Source organism: Peromyscus californicus, unplaced genomic scaffold, assembly GCF_007827085.1.
Source record: "Peromyscus californicus insignis strain IS unplaced genomic scaffold, ASM782708v3 Scaffold_11__1_contigs__length_118956290, whole genome shotgun sequence".
Lineage (NCBI taxonomy): Eukaryota > Metazoa > Chordata > Mammalia > Rodentia > Cricetidae > Peromyscus > Peromyscus californicus.
In genome coordinates this window covers 33,320,876-33,344,964 of record NW_026294402.1, presented here as the reverse complement: position 1 = coordinate 33,344,964, position 24,089 = coordinate 33,320,876, and the positions used below count along the sequence as shown (strand labels likewise).

At 36.6% G+C, this 24,089-nt stretch overlaps 1 protein-coding gene across 1 annotated transcript; it reads left to right on the top strand.

The window, feature by feature from the left end:
- The first annotated feature begins 14,983 nt into the window (after window positions 1-14,983).
- Window positions 14,984-15,916, top strand: LOC128103611 (olfactory receptor 8B8-like). Its single transcript, XM_052728137.1, has one exon. The coding sequence runs from the start codon at window positions 14,984-14,986 to the stop codon at window positions 15,914-15,916; it is 933 nt and encodes a 310-aa protein (XP_052584097.1).
- Window positions 15,917-24,089: the final 8,173 nt, after the last annotated feature.

The window sequence follows — 24,089 nt, the reverse complement described above, 5'->3', positions numbered from 1 at the left end:
TTCTCTAAATTCTCCCATATACTGCTGCTTGCTCTCTTTCAAATTCATGGCCTTTTTTATCATTAATTGTTGTTACATACATATATGCCTATGAATGTACAGACTAATTCCTAAATATAAGCATACGACATGCTTCATCTGTATAATATTACTTTTATAAGTTTACTTGTATGTATGCTTTTACTTGTATGTATGTTTTCAGGGTTGATCATGTGGTACTGGATGACCAATTGTTGTGTCATTCACTGGGAAAGACTATTTCCCCCATTCTCAGCAATCCTTAGTTGCCTATAGCTCTTTGTGTAGGGCTGAGGCCATCCATGTTAAGATGTCTATTATTGTCCTCTTTCAGCTCATGTTTAGGCCGGTGGTTATGTTGGAGAGAGTTTATGGTGTAGCTTCTAATATTCCAAGGAGACAATCTCATAGCAAACTTCTTGGTTCTCTGGCTCTTACAATATTTCCTTCCCTTTTCCTCCCAAAGATTTCCTGTACCTTAAGTCTGTTGTATTGTAGATGTATCTGTAGGGACTGGGCTCCACAACTCTGCATAGTGATTGGTTGTGGATTTTGGTAATTATATGCACCCGTTGCAAAGAGATGTTTCCTTAATGAAGCATGAGGACTGTACTTAACTGTGGGTATAAGGAAAATATTAATAATATACTGAGGGATTATGATGGTTTAGGGAAGTAGTAGTTGCAACTGTTCCTCCTTGGTCTATGGTTTCACTATCCTGGGTAGTTGGCTAAGTTTCCAGTACCAAGCATGATTCCTGTCTTGTTGAGTGGATCTTAAATTCAATTAAAGAACTGCTGGTTACCACCAAGGTACACGTGCCCCTACTGTACTCTTAAGATTATAAAGCCATACTTTTTATTTTATTTCATTTTTGAGGTTATGATTATATCATTTCCCTTATTCCTTTCCTCCCTCCAAACCAATTGAAGCCATCCTCATTTTCCTTCATAATTGCATATGCCTGTGTGTCTACGAGCATGTCAGGGAGATTGCTGGTAGAGTACAGAATATTACATAGTATCCCCTGAATCTGGAGTTATAAACAATCATGAGGTACTTGACTTGGGTCCTAGAAATCAAACCCTGGTTCTCTACAAGAGCCATAGTGCTCTTAGCCACTGAGCTGCCTCTTTACCCTTTCATTTTTGTTGTTTTTATTCAACACAGTGTGAGTAGTTCTAGATGAAGTCACTGGGCAAGGAAAATAAACACAATATACTAAATTAGAAAATAGGAAGTGTAATGATATTTCTTCACAGAGAATTTGGTATTATAATGAAAATTGTAATGACTCAACAAAAAAATACATATAATTAGAAAGGGAATTTCACAAAATATGAGTCAGCACTAAAAAAAATGAATTTCCTTGTATTAACAACAAAAAGTCTGAAAGGAAATTAAAAAAATAAATCTATTTACCAGAATGTTAAAAAGAATAAAATAGTGGGGCCAGAAAAATAACTTTGAATAAAGTGTTTGCTTCCCAAGAATGAGGACCTGAGAAGGTACACTCTAAAGATTGCCAGTTTTTGGGCTGACCAACCCTGCACTTCCCAGGCCCAGAAATGCTGTGGGATGGTCTGTATGTCAAATGTGTTGCTGATTGGTCAATAAATAAATCACTGATTGGCCCGTGGCCAGGCAGGAAGTATAGGCAGGACAAGGAGGAGAATAGAGCTGGGAAGTGGAAGGCTGAGTCAGAGAGACACTGCCAGCCGCCATGATGAGAAACAGCTTGTGAGGATGCCGGTAAGCCACGAGCCATGTGGCAAGGTATAGATTAATGGAAATGGATTAATTTAAGTTGTAAGAACAGTTAGCAAGAAGCCTGCCACGGCCATAGAGTTTGTAACCAATATAGGTCTCTGTGTTTACTTGGTTGGGTCTGAGTGGCTGTGGGACTGGCAGGTGAGAGAGATTTGTCCTGACTGTGGGCCAGTCAGGAAAACCCCAAGCTACAAATGGCGTCCAACGTGGTGGCAAGAGTTTCCACCTAAAAACTGAGAAAAAAGATTCTAAAACGGAGCTAAAAACAGCTTCCTAATTGTCTCTCTCAAATGAGCGGCAGCTGCCGGTTTGAGCTACTGGTGGGTTCCTGGTGTGCAGGTTCCTGGTGTGCGTGCTCAACCTGCTGTATGGCGGGAATGAGGCCTCTGCAAGTGGCACATTAAACTGCGTGGTAGATTTAGCCTTTGCTAGTACAAAACAACAACAAAAAAAAGGTTTCTGGGCTACATGCTGCTTGGATAAAAGCATAGACCCATGATAGCTCCCAGAGCAGACAGTAAAGTACCATGGCCATTTTGGGAAGCTGAGGTGGGCGGAGCCAGCAGCCACAGCTGCTGCAGTTTAAAGCAATAGATTCACAATAAAACAGATTCAGATGTAATAGTTTAAAATGTGTTTAAAATATACATAGGCTTAAAAGAGACAAAAGAGGTGATATATAGTTATATAAACAAATACATAGTTTTAAAAAATAAAGTCTTTAAAGAGACAGTAAAATTAATATAAAAAATAAGTCACATGAAGATGAATATTACACAGAGAATCTGGATTGTGTTGTCTTTGGGATTTTTAACTACAGAAAAACATTTGATTGCAAAAGCTGTTGAGTTATGCCAAAATGTATATTTTAAAGGTAACTTGACTTCAAAATTTGAATATAAGGATATGTTGCTTTGGAAAAGAGTCTCTGCTTTTGTTTCCACAGAAAGCCAGAGGCTATGGATTTGTTCCAGATTAAGATACATCACGTTTGACCAGCCAAGACCACCTGAAAGGTCTCTGATGACACCATGGCCCAGATGATCCAACATCCAGAATCCTTTCAAGGCAACTGGCTCAGACGATACAGCCTCACGGACTACTCCATGATCCTTAAATTCTCTTTGTGTTCCCCATAAGATACAGCGCCCCCCTCCAGCAGGAAGTAGTAAGAAAAGCTACGTCCAAATTCCCAAATTATATGTAATTTTACTTTGTTAAGGTTAAAACCTTCCTTTTTGAAAAAAAAAGGGGGGGGAAGTGCTGTGGGATGGTCTGTATGTCAAATGTGTTGCTGATTGGTCAATAAATAAATCGCTGATTGGCCCGTGGCCAGGCAGGAAGTATAGGCAGGACAAGGAGGAGAATAGAGCTGGGAAGTGGAAGGCTGAGTCAGAGAGACACTGCCAGCCGCCATGATGAGAAACAGCTTGTGAAGATGCCGGTAAGCCACGAGCCATGTGGCAAGGTATAGATTAATGGAAATGGATTAATTTAAGTTGTAAGAACAGTTAGCAAGAAGCCTGCCACGGCCATATAGTTTGTAAGCAATGTAAGTCTCTGTGTTTACTTGGTCGGGTTTGATCGGGTGAGGGACTGGCAGGTGAGAGAGATTTGTCCTGACTGTGGGCCAGGCAGGAAAACTCTAGCTACACAGAAACAGGGTTATGTGTTCGCCCACCTCAGCATCCACCCCATTTGTGATCTGCTGGAGCTGGGAGGTGGGGTGGTGGTGGTGCATGGGCTTGGTCCTTCAGACCAGAGCTGCAGTATCTCCATAACAAAAGACATCAATAGAATGTCCAGGAAGAGTCCCCGTGAGGGCCCACTTTTGATGGTGTAGCAGAGACAAGGGCCTCAACCCAGACCAATGATCCTTTGTGATGATTGCCTGCTCATAAGAAAATGTATGGATAAAGGGGTTTGCTGCATGGCTCACTATTACACTGCTGCTTCCATGACCAGTCTCTTTATCTCCTTGCCTTTTTTCCATGTTTTTCTCTTAAATTTTATTTTGTTTTATTCTGGTGGGGGAGGGAGATAGGTGGGATTGGGAGGCATGATGTGAAGCACACAAATAAATAAAAAGAAAGTTTTAAAAACAAGGTTGAGCCGGGCGGAGGTGGCGCATGCCTTTAATCCCAGCACTCAGGAGGCAGAGCCAGGCGGATCTCTGTGAGTTCGAGGCCAGCCTGGACTACCAAGTGAGTTCCAGGAAAGGCGCAAAGCTACACAGAGAAACCCTGTCTCGAAAAACCAAAAAAAAAAAAACAAAACAAAACAAAAAAAAAAAAAAAAAAAAAAAAAAAAACAAGGTTGTTCTTGAAGTGAGTAAAGAACCCCAGCTGATAAGTGGAATTTGTATTTCTCCTGGTCATGGATTCAATGTTACCAGCTACCTCATGTTCCTACTGACATAGCTTCCCTACCAGGATGGACTATACCTTCAAACTCTGAACCCAAATAAATCATTGCTCAACTTGCTTTTGTCAGGCATTTTATTACAGTAACCAGAAAACAACCAGGACAGCATCTAAAAGCAAAAGAAGAGTTGTGAGAAAGAGTATGGTGAACATTTTTCTACTTTATTATCTTACAGAAAACCTTCAATTCCTGGTGCAAAAAAAGAAAAAGAACGGAAGGATGCAAAGAAGGAAAGAAGGGACGGGGAGAGAGAGAGAGCAAGCAAGCAAGAGGAGGGAGAGGGCAAGAGTCAAAAACATTTGTTTCTAAAGACACCAGAGTTAAAACTTCTTTATCCTTGTATAAGTCAACTCCATTATTTTGTCTTCTTCCAGGGTTACTGTTTGTCAGTCAGAGCATTTTCAGATTTGTGGTACCTTGTTCACAGAATTATGGAAGAAACACAAAATATACAAAAAATTTTTAAAGGAATTTTTATTAGAGTAAACCAAGAATACAAATTCTGGATACACTACCAAGAGAGTCAATGACCCACCTTAGTAGGAATATACTCAAAGGCTGTGGGTGTTCAAGTTGTCCTTAGAAAAACCTTGACAAGGTGGAAGGTTGACTGGGTCTTGATTCCTGTACATTTGGTGCAAGAATAATCTCTATTTAGTTAACACACTTGATTGGCAGCACTGTAGTCTACCTTTCCTTCTTAGAAAATGCTATAATTTTAATTTAACTTTTTTCAACTTATGAAACTGTCAGAAAATATTACCAGACAGAAAGTATAAGATTCAGCATGATGTACTGAAATGTGTATGTATGAAATGGTGATAGAGCATAATTTCTGTCTTTTTTCACCACATTACAAGACAGAAATTACTGAATAGAAACCACAGAAGGGAACTGTCTCCTGGTCTTAAGCAATCAAAGGGTGCTTCTCCACTGTTGTGATAAAAGATTGGCCAATAACAACTTGGACCAGGTAATGGTTTCTTTAGCTTACAGCTTACAGTTCATCAGTGAGCAAAGCAAAGTCAAAGAACATGGAAGTGGAACTGAACAGAAAATTTAGGGATGCTTCTTGCCATTTTGTTTGGCAAGGCTTGCTCTGCTTACACCTGCCCAGGAGTATTACTCCCTACACTGGGATGGACCCTCTCATATAAGCCATGTACTAAGAAATTGCACCCAAAGTCAAGTTCACAAGCCAATCTGATGGAAGCAATCCCTCAGTTGAGGTTCCCTCTTCCCAGGTGACTTAGTTGGGTCAAGAGGACAAAATTAACCAGCATATATGAATTACACAATTATAGATTCTTCTCATGTAACCATGTACTAAATCAGGGATTCTTTAACTTTTTCCTTTTCAATCCCATTTCGACTGAGACAATTTTTACACAATCAGACATACAGGTGTATAAAACACATAAAAAAGAATTGCAATGGAATTACTGATAATAATTTAAAGAAATTTATTTTAATACAATTAGTTTCTCATTTTTGTGTGTTTGAGGTGTGTGTGGAATGAGAGAGATACAAAAGACGAAGTGTGGAGGGGGGTGCGCACACGTGCACATCACAAAGTACCTATGGAAATCTTTGGATATGGGTGTCAGTATTCCATTTCCAATCTTTTGTATAGATAGGGTTCCTTGTTGATCACTGATAGGTCTCCCATGCTAATGGCCTATTCAGTTCCAATAAATCCTGTCCTGTCCTGTCCTCTCCTCTCTTCTCCTCTCCTCCACTCTTACCTTAGGAAAGTTGAGATAACATTTTTAGCTGGCATATCCAGCTTTATATGGATTCTGGTGATGTGACCTCAGGTCCTCACACTTTTGCAGTAAGTCATTTATTTACTCACTGATCCATTCTCTCAGCTCTGAAGCAGTTTTCTGAAATGTAGATTATTCTTTTCAGCTTTTAAAGGGGGAATTTACACACTTATGACAAAGGTATGCTTATCTATTTTCACATAACCAATTATATCTTAAGTGAATATTTACTATTCTAAGACAAGGCAATCTTCAAAACTTCAGAGTTTATAGATATTTTTATTTCATAATAATCACCTCTCTGTGCAAATTACACAAAATTGCCAAAGTTTGTTTAAGGCCAATTCAGAAATCAATATAAATTCTACCCAAAATCCAAACCAATATTAATTTAAGTCATTTTATATATGTATATATATGGGAAGGATGCTCATGTGTTATCAATTTCTATGAAGAATTGCAATGTGATTTTGATGACAATTTTAATGAATCTGTAGATTTTTTTTGTTATGATGACTGCTTTCACAATATTAAAGCTACCAATCCATGAGCATGGGAGGTCTTCATATTACCTAGTATCTTCATTTCTTTTTGGTGTCTTAAGTTTCTCATCACACTGTTGTCTTGCACATACAGTAAGCAGATAGTAACAGGGCTATATATGCTAGTATCGATGCATCTAGGTATGAAAAACACGTTCAACACAAACATAACACATTACATGCATGTGCAAAATGAGACATTTTTCAAAGTTTTGACGAAGGCCAATGTATCTGTCACATTGGCCATTAAAGGAGACACTTTAATCTTCAGTAGAGGATGTACAGAAGAGAGCAGATGTTCTAAATTACATTTTCACAGACATGTTAGCAGTGCAAAATAAGAAACCTCGTGAACAATGGAAAAATTTAACTCTATTATAGATTTACTTGATCATTTGAATAATTATTCCCCAGTATTTGACAAAAAAATACATTCATGTTCTTAATGAAAATGAGGGAAATCAGCCAGCCAAGGTATTTACTAACATGATTCTTAAATACTACTCATAACACATAAAATGAGAAATTGTGGAAATGATAAACTTCTATTGTAATTCTTCCAGCTGCACTACAGATTCTGACCTTTCTTACACAGAGTAGGAAATTAACCAATATTGGCAAGTCCCAGAGTGTAGATACTGGGAAGAATGTAGTTACTGGAAAGAATGTGAACATTGATATTACAGAGAATGTCAATGTTGGCTTTGATAGTTACAAGATGTCAATAAACTGATATAATTATATCTTCTTATCTATTTATCTGTCTTTTTCAGTATCTGGCTATCAATCCATCTTTCTGTTTATTTATTGAATAAAATGACTGGGGCTATCAGTTAGCCCAAACAATCCATAGGCTTCTGTGATTTCAAGTTTAAATTAGTAGTATATTGATTTGATCAACTTAATTTTCTTTTACACATTAAAACAGTAAGGGATCTTCTTTAGCTACTGAGCTTCATACATTTTCAAAAGAAGCTCGTATATTTCAAATGGAACAAATCAATTTAAGTTGAAATTATTATTTTTTACACATGGATTAGCTACAAATCTAGCAACCCTAGAAGAATCTCATTCAGGATTTCAAGTGAGTGCAAAAAGACATAACTTAGGGAGTTAGTGGTGCACCATCTAGGAATAGCAGCATTCACTGGGGTGCAGTTATGGTTGGACCAGAAGGGACACCTTTTGAAGACAGTGTGTGTAAAGTAGTAATACAATTATCTGAGACTATCTCAATAAACCACAAACAGTTACATGTTTATTAAAAATGTTTCATCGAAATGTATATGTCAATGGGAGCATGTTTAGATACTCTTTAAAATGAATGAAGTCCAACATATGTTGTATCCCCTCTCTTAATTTCAATTCAGTCGCAATTAAATGAACTAAAGCCAAACTTTCCAGTCAATAACCACAGAGCAAGCTATAGCCAAAAAAGTAAATGAGAACATGGCAGTTTCTTGAAGAAGTTTGGAATGATTTATAATAGACAAGCCATCTGTCAATGTCTTTCATCATTGTTGTATATAATTTACCTCCCAGTAGAAATTCCAATTTAAGTGTCATGTTTTTATTAATTCTGTAGAGACAAAAGAAAATGCCCTTCAGCTCAGAATATACAAAAGCTGTGTATCCTGATTAGTGTACTTTTTATTGCATGATTTGAGCTACATAAATTTGTAATACATCCCGTTTACATTTCTTTCCAAGTGTGTAATGTTTGCTTTCAGTCTTCCTAATAGAATACACACATTTTGCAAAACTGCGCTTTTTCAAATTGTTTTACACTGGATAAAAATTCTTGAAGTTTGTTATATGAATATTGAATATAATGCTGTTTAATATATAACTTGAGATCAAGATTATTAACATTTAAAATTGGCATTATATATTTATTGTAAATAGTAATACGTGACATAAATATTTTTGTATAAAACCACTGACTCACTGATCATATTTCTACCATACCTGTTCACATCCAATTTTTCATACTGCACTCCAGTGTTTATTAACCCTCTTTGTTACCCTACACTCATATTATATGTACATATAAAATCTCATACATATATATAAAATCTTATAATAACAAGAAGGAAAATGGTGTTTGTCTTACTGAGAATGGATTAATTTACACATTTTTGCATATATATGTAGCAATAAAAAAGAGGTCATTAAGCTGGATGGCAGTGGTGCACACCTTTAATCCCATCACTCAGGAGGGAGAACCAGGTGGATCTCTGTGAGTTCGAGGCCAGTCTGGTTTACAGAGCAAGATCAAGAACAGGCATCAAAACTACACAGAGAAACCCTGTCTTGAAAAAAAACAAAAATAAAAAAAAAAGAGGTCGTTAATTTAGTTAATTTGGAGGGAGGGAATTGGTGAACAGAGGGATGCTTGGCATAGGGAAATACTGGCAAAATGGTTCATTTATATTTTACTTTATTCTTTTTATTAAAACATTTTAGAGTTTTTATTTATTTAATATTTTTATCTTTTAAACTTAAAGTATAATTACATATTTTTTCTACTTTCCTTTCTGGCCTCTAACACTTCCCATGCACACCCCTTTGCTCTCTCTAAAATTCAGGTCCTCTATTTCCTTAACTGTTGTTACATATTAATCATATATACTCCTAAATATGTAAGTACAACCTCTCAGTCCATATAATGTTACTTACTTCTTTGTATGATTTCACAGCTGACCACTTGATACTACGTAACCATTTGGGATATTTTTCTTCCCTAAAAAAAGACTATTTGTAGCACTCCCAATATTCTTTAATTGTCATCAGTTCTTCACCAGGGGTTAAGATCCTTTGAGAATTCTCCCTTCCATGTTAGCATGTCTCCTGGTACCATCTTTGTACAGGAGTATATTTTTTTAAATAGTATATGTGATGTTTCTGGTAGTTCAGCACTGGAGATGACTCAATATAACACTCTACAACTTTCAGACACAGAAATTAGTGAGGAGGATGACATGTGGACAGTTTTAACTAAACTGCAGGAAGAACCCCAAACTCAGATTTCCCTTCAGATCATAAGATAATTTGGGAGGCAAGAGTGTATCTATCTATCTGCACTGGGAGATGCAAGTTCTCAAGAGTTAATGAAAAGGATGAGTATAATTGTTGGTCCCTCGGGAAATTAGGATTATGATCCAAGGTGTAATACAATTTCTTCAGCTCCTACTTTGATTTAAATGCTCTCCTCTGAGGAAGAGCTTAGACATTCTTCTGCCCTACTTATAAGCCCACACTTCCTGCAGGTAAAGGGCCCTTTCACTGATTCCAGAAAAGACTCAAATCACAAATAATGTTTGCAATTCAGAAACTGGTCCATGAAAATTAAATCTCAGTTATATCTTCTTTGAATTAGAGATCTGAAACCTTTGAATCTGAAATATTTATATACACATGAACAGGGATAAATGGGAAACTAAGAGAGCTCCAAGGTTTCGAATAAAAATTGTGAGTTTCTGAATTTCAGGTATACTAACAGTCTGTCTTCTCTTTTTTATTATTTTACTAAATATTTATCTTTAATTTTTTGTTGAAAATAGAATATTTTTATATAATATATTCTGATTACAGTTTCCTCTCCTCAACTCCTCAGAGATCCTCCCTGCCTCCCGTTCCTTCTGAATCCATATCCTTTAAGTCTCTCTTAATATATGATAGGCTTAAGCAAGTGTCTCTCTTTTCCTGTGCAAAATGAGACTCAAGCAAAACCTGCAGAAGAAAGCATTCAGGGAGATTGGAGAGTGGTAAAAGTTGTTGGTGGTCCCTGGAGTTGCAATATCTGCACTAGAGCCCTCCTGCACGATCAGAATTCAAGTCTTCCAGGGTCATGACTCTCTGACAAGGGGAAAGGATGCATTCTCTCCATGCCTTTCTCTCTCTTTTTCTTTTAATTTTAGATTAGGCACATGCTTTTCATTCTTTCTACAACAAAGGTGAATCTGCAGCAGCAACCAGCAATATAGCATCCAGAAATCTGCTTATAATTTTATTGTTGAATGGAGGACTCTAGTGAAGAAAGACAGGCGATGGGAAAGGGTTGAATCTGACTTAACATATTTTTTGTGACTGCACCAGTAGATTCTGTATTAGTCTGAACTAGAAGAAATATTCCCAACATACACCCACAGGTGGAAAGGACTCATGACTGGTGTGGATCATGCTCTAATACAGCTCTATTTTCTGTGTCCACAGATTCCCTTAGAGAAAAATGGACTCAGTGAATATCTCTTTAGTGACTGAATTCATTCTGGTAGGATTAACAGACCAGCCTGAACTGCAAGTAACTTTGTTCTTTCTGTTAATAACAATGTGTTTGGAACCTGACTTTCTGTCATATTAGCAAATAAAGGAAATACTTTGCTCTCCAGTAGAGGATGTACAGAAGAGAGCACATGATCTAAATTACACTTTCAAAGACATGTTACCAGTACAAAAATAAGAAACTTCATTAACAATGGAAAAATGCAACACTAGTGTGGATTTACTTGATCATTTGAATAACTATTTCCATTATTTTACAAAAAATACATTTATGTTCTTAATGAAAATGAGGGAAAACAGCCAAGGAATTTATTACCATTCTCAAATAGTATACATGTTACATAGGATGAGAAATTATGAAAATGGTAAAGTTCTGTTGTAATTTACCCACCTGTATCCAAATTCTGTCTATGCATATTTGTCAATGTTAATAAAGTGCCAATGAAAGATGATTCTTTTGAAACTCTTAGTGTGAATGGAACTTTGTAATTTATACAGAGAACATCTGAGTATATTTATTAAAAGCAAACAAAAAAAGTTAAAGAAAACAATGTTCCAGTGCCACATACTCTCTCAAGTTACTGTAGAAGACAATGAAAACAAAAGAAAATCTTGTAACATTTTTCTTTTTGAGTAGAAAGATGTATCTCTCCACTGAAAACAGTGGAAGGTGTTGACTGAGCATTCTGAAGGTCTACCAACAGTGATCTTTCTCACAGAGTGTAGGAAATCCACCAATACTGGCAAGATCCAAAAGGCACAGATACTGGCTTAGCTAGGCTGTGAGGCTGTGTGTGTATATTGATATCATGGGGGAAAGTCAATGTTGACTTTTATGGTTACCAGGCATTAATATTCTGACATAATTGTATCTTCATATCTATTTATCTGTTTCTTTGTTTTGTATCTGGCTATCAATCCATCTTTCTGTCTTTCTGTCTATTTTGAACAAATGTCTGAGACTGTCAGTTAGACCAAATAATGCACAGGCTTCTGTGTTTTCATGTTAGGTTTCTTAAATCAATTTAAGTTGAAATTATTCATTTTTCTATGTGGAATAGCTATAAATCTTGCAACCCTAGAAGAGTCTCATGCAGTATTTCGAGTAAAAGAGGATATACCTTTGAGGGTTAGTGGTGCACCGTCTAAAAACGGCAGCATTCACTGTGGTGCAGTTTTAGTTGGACCAGAAGGGACATCTTTTGAAAACAGTATTTTTAAAGTAGTAACACAGTTTTCTGAGAATATCTAAATAAACCACAAATGGTTAAGTTTTTACTAAAAGTACTTCATTGAAATGTGTATGCCAATGGGAGCACATTTAGATACTCTTTAGAATGAATGAAATTCAACACATGTTGCATCCTCTTTCTTAATTTCAATGCAGTCTCATTTAGATGAACTACAGTCAAACTGTCCAGTCAACAGTCATGGAGAAAGCTATATCCAAAAAATAAATAAGAACATGAGTGTTTCTTGAAGAAGACTGGAATGATTCATAATAGACAAGCCATCTGTCAATCCGTTTTATCATTGTTGTGTATAATTTATCTCCCAGTAGAAAAAACAGTTTTAAGTGTCATGGTTTTATTTATTCTGCAGGAATAAAAGAAAATGCCCTTCAGCTTGGAACGTACAAAAGCTTGTTTGTGTATCCTGATTAATGTACTTTTCTTCCATGATGTGAGCTACATAAATTTGAAATGCATCCTGTTTATATTTGTTTCCACATGTATAATGTTTGCCTGCAGTCTTCCTAGTGGAATATATACATTTTGTAAATCTGTATGTTTTCAAATAATAAAAGACTTGTTTTTGAATGTACTGTATATTTTACATTTAATAAAAGCATTTGAAAATTTATATATGAATATTACATGTAATGCTGTTAAATATATAGCTTGAGGTCAAGATTATTAATCTTCAAAATTGGCAATTATATTCATTTTAAATAGTAATATGTAACAAAAGATTTTCATATAAAACCCGTGACTCATTGAGCATATTTCCTCCATACCTGCTCATATCTCATTTTCACCTTTGTATCCCAGTGTTTCTTATGCCTCGTTGTTCCTCTAAATTTCTGTCATATGTACAGATCTAATTGCATGTATGCATATAAAATCTAATAAGAACAAGGAGAAAAAACGCTGTTTGTCTTACTGAGACTGGGTTAATTTACATATATATGATACATATGTTTGTGTGTATATATATATAAAGAAAATTGTCCATTAATTTTCAGGGATTTAGTTGGTAAAGCATGGGAGTGCTTAGAGTAAGAAAAGGCAACTGGAAAAGTGATGCAGTGATAATTTATTTTATTAAAATTTTTGAAGTTTTTTAAAATTTATTTTAATTTCCTTATCTTTCAACTTAAATATAATTACATAATTTTTCCACTTTCCTTTTCCAGCCTCTAGCCCTTCTCATGCACACCCCTTTACTCTTCTAAAATTCAGGGCTTCTATTTGCTTGATTACTTATATATATATGCACATGTACATGTATATATATACATAGTATTTATATATTTGCTGAATATATAAATACAAGCTCTCAGTTCATATAATATTACTTCTTTGTATGAATTCATGGTTGACCACTTGATATTGCCTGACCAATTGGAATAGGTTTATTCACGGAAAGAAACACTATTTGTACACTCCCAGCACTCCTCATTTCCTCATCAGGGGTTGAGGCCACTTGAGATTTCCCCCTTCCATGTTAGTGTGTCTCCTGGTATCATTCTTGTTCAGAAATATGTTTTTGTACACAGTATCTGTGAGGTTTCTGGTAGCACAGTACTGGAAGTGACTTCCTACAACACTGCAACTTTCAGACACAGACTTTAGTCAACAGAAATATCTGTGGGCAATTCTCACCTAACTGCAGGAAGCAAGAGAGGAAAATGCCCTAACTCAGATTTCCCTTCAGATCTCAAGATAATTGGAGAGGCAAGAGTCTATCTCTATATTTACACTGGGGGCTGTACATTCTCTAGAGAAAATGGAAAGGATGAGTATAATTGTGGGTCCCTCAGGAAATAAGGATCATGTACTAGGGTGTAATACAGTTTCTTCAGTTCCTTCTTTGATTTAAATGCTCTCCTCTGAGGAAGAACCTAGACATTCTTTTGCCCTGCTTGTAAGCACACACATTCTGAGATTAAAGGACCCCTTTCTCTGCTTCCAGAAAGACTCAAATCCTTAATCACAAGTAATGTTCTGCAATACAGAAATAGTCCAGGAAAATTAAGTCTTGAGCACATCTTCTTTGAATTGAAAGACCTGAAACCTTTGAATCTGAAATATTTATCCAGGTAAACAGGGATAAATGGGAAAATAAGCCTGCAATAAGATTTAGACTGAAAATTGTGAGCTTTTGAGTTCTAGGTATACTAATTGTCCTTTTTTCCTCTGTCTTTTTAAAAAACGAATATTCACTTATTTTTATTTTATTGAAGAGATTTTTTTCATATGGTATATTCTGATTAAAGTTTCCTATCCCTCAACTCCTCTGAGATCTTCCCATTCCCCCTCCATCTAAATCCAAAACCTTTACATCTCTCTAAATATATGATGGGCTTCGGCAAGTTTCTTCCTTTTCCTGGGCAAATGAGAGGCAAGGGAAACAGGCAGATGAAAGAATTCAGGGTGATCAGAGAGTATTAGGAGGTGTTAGTGGGCAGCATCTCCATGGAGTTCTCCTTCATGGTTAGAACTCAGACATTCCAGATTCATGGCACTGTGACAAGTGGACAGGAAACATTCTCGCTGCGCTTCAGTTTTTAGATTTAATTCAGGCATCTGTTTTTCATTAGTAGCACAGCAAAAGTGAATCTGCACCAGCAACCATCACTAACTGTCCAGGCATCTCCCTCCAATTTTATTGTAGGAAGGGCTCTGGTGAGGAAAGACCAGAGATGGATGAATGTTGAATACTTCTTAGTATATTCTTTATCTTGTGATATTTTTCAGAAATCATAATGAAAGTCAATATCAGTTGCTTTGTGACTTAAGATTGTTTGTGGCTGCACAAGCTGATTCTATATGATTAGTCTAGGCTTGAAGAAACATTCCCAACATATCTGTCACAGTTACAAAGGACCAATGAATGGTCTGCATCATCCTCTAATGCAGTTCAATGTTCTGTGTCCACAGGTTCCCTTAGAGAAGAATGGACTCAGTAAATCTCTCTTTGGTGACTGAATTCATTCTGGTAGGATTAACAGACCAGCCTGAACTCCAAATGCCCTTGTTCTTTCTGTTTCTAGCAATGTATCTGGTCACTGTATTGGGGAATTTGTGTTTAATAATTCTGACTGTGCTGAATTCTCACCTCCATACTCCTATGTACTTTTTTCTCTTTAACTTGTCCTTTATAGACCTCTGCTATTGTTCTGTGTTCACTCCCCAAATGCTGGTGAACTTTATATTAAGGAAGAATACAATTTCCTACGTGAAATGTATGACTCAAGTCTATTTCTTTTGCTTCTTTGCTATTTCTGAGTGTTATGTCTTGACTTCAATGGCCTATGATCGATACATGGCCATTTGCAATCCACTGTTGTATAATGTTGTCATGTCTCCTAAATTATGTTTGAGCCTTATGCTTGGTTCCTACTTTATAGCATTTTCTGATGCTGTAGCTCACACTGCATGCATGCTGAGACTGACCTTCTGTGATGTCAACACCATCAACCACTACTTCTGTGATATTCCTCCTTTGCTCCAGCTCTCCTGCACAAGCATATATATCAACAAACTTGTCATTTTTATTGTTGTGAGCATCAACATCATTGTTCCTACTTCAACTGTCTTTTTCTCCTATGGTTTCATCCTCTCCAGCATATTCCGCATCAGTTCCTCTGAGGGCAGGTCCAAAGCCTTTAGTACCTGCAGCTCCCACATTCTTGCTGTTTCTCTGTTCTTTGGTTCAGGTGCATTTGTGTATTTCAAACCCTCCTCAGCTGGGTCTATGAATGAAGGTAAAATCTCTTCTGTTTTTTATACCAATGTGGTGCCTATGTTGAATCCCTTAATCTACAGCTTGAGGAACAGAGATATTAAATTTGCCCTGATGAAAAGCCTGAACAAGAAGAACTTTTGATTATACAGGGTGGTCTTTATGCCTCATGTTTTGGGCACAGAGACAGTTTCTATTTGTGGGCAAATTTCAGCAGAAAACTTTACTGTTTTTTTCCTAGAAAATATTATGCTTTTTATGTTTATTTAATTTTTTTTTTAGTTTTGCACTGACAGAAACCCTTGTTATAATCATGAAAACTAATCTCTTTCCTTTTTAATCATAAAAAGAAATTTGAGTTTTCTAGATGTTATTTTAATATTTTTAGAGTTTGCTTTCTTCATTTTTTGTCATTTCCACCTTTTTCTATTCTATTTCTTATCTAAATATACTGCCATGAAAAGAACTTACCTATTATCCCCCATTCATTACATACTTATGTTTTTCCTCTTATACATTAAAGGAGATCTTCAAATTATCAAATGCAGTAACTTAAGAGTGCCTTTCTCCACTGTATGTGTATTTCTCATTTTGAATGTGAATTAAACATGTAATTCAAACATTTGATTCTGTTCATTTCTGTACATCTTCCATTGGAAAGCAACATATCTCTTTCAACTGCCAGTGTGACAGGTAGGATTTATGGGTAATTAATAGCTTAGTGAAAAGTGTAGAATTACCTAATGGTTCCATGTTTCAAACACACTATTAACATAACTTTTTGCATATTTATATTATTATTTAGGAAATATGATCATAAGAGTATATTTCAGCTTTGAAATTTTATTGTGATTTGTCTGTGGGGTATACATGTGTCTATCATCATTGTAGTGGTTACTTTATTTTGGATTATTCTTTTTGTTATTGTTTTTGTTTGCGTAGTAGGGAGTCAAGTTCATCTACAGAATTTAAAATGGAATAATTTGAGTGTTTTAAATGCCTAGAAATTAAAGAAAAGAATATATGGGACAGAAACTATACCAACAAGTTATCAAATGGGATCGAAGAAGACAGACGAGTAAATAAGAGTCTTTCTCTGCAAAGAATCACTGATGCAGTTCTGAAAATCATGTTACTATCTGAATCTTAACTTTCTTCTGTAGAGCACTGCAAATATTTCCCTGGCTTTATTAATCTCACACAATCCTTCACACCCACAATGACTGAAGTAATAATGATTTGTGAATGAAGATTGTTTTATTGACAAATGGAGACAGGCTATATTTGTTGAGTCCATGTAGATTGAAGACAGAAGAGTAAAGGAATAAAGAACAAGCCGTCATTGAGACACTAGTTAGGTAGAAGGCTTTAGACAGTGCAGGGCAGACAATGGAAGCCTCTTTGTATGGCTTCTTTTATCTTTTCTGGAACCTCCTTGAAATATTGTGAGGACTGAAACATCTCTCTGGATAGGCTAAAAAGTTTAAGTTAATTGACAATAAAGAAAATAACCCAAAGGAAGATCTAGAGACAAGTAAATCATTCCATTGTAGTTGACTTTCATATGAGATTCCCATTCGGAGATTCTGGGCAAAATGAACAAAATATCACCAAAATGGACTGTGTTGGCACAATAAAAGTATCAAGGACTGGGGCTGGAGAGATGGCTCAGCGGTTAAGAGCACTGGCTGTTCTTCCAGAGGTCCTGAGTTCAATTCCCAGCAACCACATGGTGGCTCACAACCATCTGTAATGAGATCTGGCGCCCTCTTCTGGCCTGCAGGCATACACGCAGGCAGAACATTGTATACATAATTAATAAATAAATCTTTAAAAAAAAAAAGTATCAAGGACAGACCTTATTTCCACATAACTCTTGAAGGGTTGGCTTTTTTCTTCGTAATCGACATGAAAAGATGAAGTGTTTACAGACAGGAGTCATTTTAAATTATTCACATGAAACATGAAAAATTGCAATAACTGTGGCAAGACTTTCCATTCTCAACAGAGGCTGTCCTGCACACTGGTTGTGAGGTCAGTGGAATCCTGGGCACTTTTTAAAACAAGTCTCTCTGTCTAAGGGGAATGATTGTATTTTATATATTAATGTAGCATCATGAACAGTAGTAAGACATATTCATGGTATAAATGCCTATATCAACAGGCAGAGATAACTGTGTACACTACTGTAGAATAGCCGCTTGCCAGTTTTTTTGTTGCAGCAAGGTGTCCCAGAATAGGTTAAGACAAAATAAATACCTTTCTAACACTTGCTTTTTAGCCTTACTTTTGCAATTTGGGAATAATGAGGCCTCATATAGATCATGCAGCTGTAAAGAAAGTCAGAAAGTGTGGTGATATATTGTGTACCCTCAAAGCTTGCCTGAGGATCAGAGGACAGAGCCAGCCACTAGATTAGACATAGAGGCCAGAAAATGCCCTTAATCCTATCACTTGAGAGACAGAGATCCCTCTGGATCTCTGTGAGTTCAAGGCCACACTGGAAACAGTGCCAGACAGTGGGAACACACATCTTTATCCCAGTACTGAGAAGCACACACACCTTTAATCCCAGGAAGTGAAGGCAGGGCAGAGAAAGTTATGTAAGGTGTGAGGAAACAGGAACTAAAGCAGTTCACCTGAGACACTTTCTGAAGACTCGGAGGTTTCAGTCTGAGGATTTGTAGAGTTGGTTAGGTAATAGGTGGTGCCTGTGGCTTGCTCTGCTTCTCTGATTTTTCAGCCTTCACCCTGATATCTGGTTTTGTTTTTTTTATTATTATTATTTTAAGACCTTTTAAGATTCGTGTTACAAGGAAGTTATTTCAACATAGTCAGGATAAGAGATTGGCATATAAAATAATCATTAAAAGATATATGTATCCATGCTTAATAGAGGAAGCACTCAGTAGACCAAGGCCACCATGGGTTATTTAGCAACCTCTCCACAAGAAAGAAACTGAGGAAATACATCAGTTGTGAGTGCTTGCTTATTATGTGTTAATCCTTGGGGTAAAACCTGATTACTCAAAAAAAAAATTCTAAGAAGGAATATAGGCTAGGAGTGCTAAACATATTTTACATTATATTAGCACAAGGTCATTATAGACTTCTCATTTCATCAAAAGGTTATATATTGTATCCTTTATGTAACTAAAAAAAATATATGTATATATATATATATATATATATATATATATATATATATAATTTATATACTCATGAATGTATCCTGATTTCCCAGAGAAATGTTGTTACAAAACTATGATTAGAATATTATGTATATGAACAGTGAACAAACTTAAGCAAACATGGAGAATAAAGGTCCAAGTGTATGTAATTAACCTTTATACACAAACATAAATCTCATGGAAGCGAACATATAGATGCCATGTAAAACTGCAGAGTAATCTAGACTTGTCTGGGGCAGAAACAACCTGTTTATCACACCTAAAGAGGGATTTTAAGTTATGTCTATTAAAGGAGGGAAGGCAATGTTCAATCCAGTTATAGAGATTTGTGAAGTGCCATAAAACTATTTCATATTAGTACTCTATAAGGAGAGTATATTTTTCATTCCGTTTGTAGAGCTTCATTTTTAACCACAGTGAAGTCTTCTCTCAATTAAATGCTTCAAATGCTTCTTAGAGAAATTATGATTACAGGATGGGGTCAAACCCATACCTTCACTTGTGCTAGTGAGTACTTTACCACTGAGCTGCATAAACAACATGCTAATTTCCATTTCATTTACTAATGGTGAAAATGTAATAAGGACCTTAATAATTATGTATACCAAAAAATCCCAAAGAATAAAATTCTGAAGAATTACTGTACTATTTATAACCAAAGACCTGAAAGATTGGTACAATGAAAATTGTGTAACATTGCTAAAAGAAGTTGATGCACAAATACACAAAACATCCTTTGCTCAAAGCTTAGACATGCCTGTCTGTCATCCTAGCATCTGAGAGGACAACGCCTAGGTTCTGTGACAGTTGTACTGGTGGCATTCTGATTTGATCAACTAAATTTTCCTTAATATACTAAAACAAAGAGGGAATTTTGAGTAGCTACTGGGATTCATCAGATTTAATAACTGAAACTCTGATGTTTTATTTGAAACACATTTTTAAAATGTATTGTTTTTCAAATTTTTACTTTGTATAATCAATGTATGTGATATTGTGTTACCTAAGAACATTTTCATGCAAGAACATGTTGTTATACATGCATCACATTCCCCTGTGCTTTTCTATCTTACCTTCTCCAAATTCTTTCTCTTGTCAATCCTTTCTATTCCCTTGATAAGTTTCATTTCTACTTTCATGTTATATGCAGACATAGTTTTATATATGTATATAAAATCCAAGAATCACAAATGAGAGAAAAATATATGACATTTTCCTTTCTGAGAAAGTCTTAATTTGCTCAGAATGATTATGTACAGTTGTATCTATTTTGTTGCAAATGATATAATTTGCTTTTCTTTATGGCTGAAAACTTTCTTTTCTATAAATGTACCACATTTTCATTAGCCATTTCTCTACTGTTGGACATTTAATTTGGTCTATATTATAACTGTTATGACTGGCTCTGCAATAAACACTGGTATACAGGTATCTCTATGATATATTGGCTTGGAATCCTTCATACGAATGCCTAGGAGTCATGGATCTTATTATTGAGCTGTTTTGGGGATTTTGAGAAACTTCCATGCTCACTCTGTGTTGGCTAGACTAGCTTACATTCACATCAGCTGTGAATAAGGATTTCTTTTTGTCCACAAACTTGCTAGTATCTGAAGTTTTTTTTCTTTGTACTTTTGTAAATAAAAACTATATATTATTTTAAATATAGAAATACAGCTTAAACATTAAATAACAGTATAATAGAAAAATTTGACATAGTTTCAAAGAAAAGAAAGGGAAATTTTTTTCAGGTTAACAACAGTCCCCCATTTTTTGATTCTTCTCTCATGCAACACATCCCAAGCACAGCCTCCCCTCCCTCCATCCACTTCCCTCTGTTTCTCCCTCTACCATCTCCCCTAAATCCACTACTCCTCAGTTTCTCTTCAGAAAAGAGCAGACTTCCCAGACATTGCAACCAAACACAACATAACAAGATGCACCGACTATCTCTGTCTAGTTGTAGTAACACATCCTGCATATGCCTAACCTAGCAGCAAATAGTCTCAAACCAGACACAGAGCAAAATGGAAGTCACATGCCCAGGTCATGATGCAAAAAAATATTTGAAACACTACTAAGAATATGAAAGACCAAGACAGAATGCTACTCACAAGCCCACTAGTGCTACCAATGAGCATTATATAGAAGAACCCCAAAACACAGGATTTATTTATTTATTTATTATTAAGAAATTTTCTGTTCATTTTATATACCAAATACAGGTGCCTCTCTCCTCCCTCCTCCTGTCCCCAAGACTCCCCTCCCCCAACAAACGCCCCATTCCCACCTCCTTCAAGGCAAGGACTCCCATGAGGAGAAGGCAGAGCCTGGTACATTCAGTTGAGGTAGGTCCAAGCCCGCCCCCTCCCCAACCAAAGCTGTGTAATGTGTCCCACCATAGGAACTGGGCTTCAAAAAGCTCACTCATACAGAAGGGATAGATCCTGAATCCATGGCCAGGGGCCCCTCAGCAGGTCAAGCTAAACAATGCAGAGGGCCTAGTCCAGACCCATGGAGGCTCCACAACTATTGGTCCACAGTTCATGAGTTCCCACTAGTTTGGTTTGATTGTCTCTGTACATTTCCCCATCATGATCTTGATGCCCCTTGTCCATAGAATCCCTCTTCCCTCTCTTCGACTGGACACCTGGAGCTCAGCCTGGTGCTTGACTGTGGGTCTCTGCATTTTCTTCCATCATTTACTGGATGGAGGCCCTATGACGACACTTAGGGTATTCACCAATGTAATTACTGGAGTAGGCCATTTCATGTACCTTCTCCACTATTGCTAGTAGTCTAAGATGGGGTCATCCTTGTGGATTCCTGGGAACTTCCCTAGCACCCTGTTTCTCCCTGTTCCCTTGATGTCTCCCTCTATCATGGTATCTCATTCCTTGCTCTTCCACTCCGTCCCTGTTCCAGCTTGACCATCACATTCCCTTATGTTCTCATTCCCCATCCCCTACCTACCCTCTATTGCCCATCCCCCCACCCCCCAGTTTGCTCACAGAGATCTCATCTATTTCCCCTTCCAAGGGCAATCCATGAGTCAGTCCCTCTTAGAGTTCTCCTCCTTTTCTAGCTTCTCTGGAGCTGTGGGTTGTAGTCTGGTTATCCTTTGCTTTACATCTAGTATCCACTTATGAGTGAGTACATGCCATGTTTGTCCTTCTGAAAAACAGAATTAAAAAAAAACTCATTTACTTTATCAAATATTTCAAGTACATTAAAAATGAACTCAAGAGGATAAGAATAAACACCTGAGTGATGTTCAAGAAAACAAATATATATTGCTGACTGAAAGAGTGTAAGAGCCAGAGGGTATAGAGGACACCAAGAAAACAAGGCCTTCTAAATCAACCTGAGCAAAGCTCATATGAACTCTCAGAGACTGAAGCAGCATGTTTAGGTACTGTATAGTTCTGCACCAGGTACTCTGAGTATATATTTTGTTTTCTTGGAGTATATTTTATTTTGTTATATTAAGATTAATTAATTAATATCTAGCCACTAGGGTAATGATTCACAACAGAACTGTTATTTATATTCATAACTGCTGAGAGAGAAAAATCAGTTTCTTCCACATGGTTATGTGAACCACTCTAGGACAGGCCTCATGTTCAGGAGGTGTTGACCAACTTGTAATGGACTGATTCCACAGTTTTTTGTGTGTGTTTTTATTTGGTTACAGTTTGGTGGATTTTGTTGTTGTTATTTTGATGTTGTTTGTTTGTTTCTGTTTCAGTGTTATTTTATCTGCTTCTCTTATTTGGGAGATTGTTGTATTGGGTTTTTGTTTGTTTCTTTTTAAGAACTTGAATTTGGGGGTTAGAAAAAGGAGAGGATCTGGAAGGACATTGGGAAGCGAAGAATATTATCCAAATCTATTCAATTTTAAAATTGTTTTAAGTAATAAAAAATATAATAAGTAAGAAAGAAAAAGTGTTCATTCTCCTTAGTAATAAGGAAAATGCAAGTCAAGAGAACTTTGATTTTTTTTTTGAGTTGTAGGTATAGGTTGTCCTACAGACTCTTTTAGCTGTTGATTGCCATTCCATCCCCAAGTTGGAAAGTAAGTCCTTTATTGCTTAAGGAACCATGCACTTCCACACAGAAACCAGAGACTCAAAACTAGATTTGATTCAATAGTTTTAGGACCCTAAGGAATAGCTTTAATGGTACCAGAAGGTGCCATGCAAGCTTCCAAAAAAGGGAAGCAACCAACAGTTCTATCCAACTATGATGTCAGTAAACCACAACAATGACTAGCAGGACATGATAACTTGATTGGTGTAATAGTGGCATGAATATGTCGGCAGTATCCTACAAGTCTATAATAGGATTCAAGACCCACTCAATAAAAGGAAAATCATATCCAGTAGTAGAAGCCTTGCCAACTACTCAGAGCTAATGAGGTTGTAGAGGAGAATCTACAAATGCCACTTTACTAAACTAGCATAAACCCTAACTTATTGGTGAAATTATTAAGGCCATTCCACGTAGTTAAAAGAGAGGTTTATTTTGTGGGGTAACTTACAAGTGAAGGGATAGTTTACAGGGTCTGGAAAAGGTGTGGGGCAGTCCGGCGGTGTTCTCTGGAGAACTCGGCTTGGTCTACCTCCAGGGTCCAGGAACCAAGAGAGCTGGCACATCCGGATCTCGGGTCTTCAGGGTCCTCCCTTGGCCCTGCCTTGTAGGCGTGACAGTTACCGAAGCCTCAATGGGGGTTGGAACTTTCAGATCAAAGCTGAAATAGCTACCCACTACATCAACTAGATTCTAAATATTTCTTCTTATGCCCATAGTTAAGTGAATTTATTAACCTTCATTAAAGAAACTTCTCTGTGCAACACATGGAAACCACTATAAAAAAAAAAACTACAAACAATCAAAATGCAGAGCTAGATCAAGTCCCAAATGATACATCTATGACACACTACTGCAGGCTCAATGATCATTGCAGTAGGGCTGGTGGAAAGATTGTAAGAGCCAGAGGAACAGGGAATTAGTTGTGAGATTATGTATCCCAGAAATGTCAGAAGCTACACCCATGAAGTCTCAGCAACATGGTGCCTAACCATGATCTGAACAAAGATGATATCAATAGATGTGCTTATGTAGAT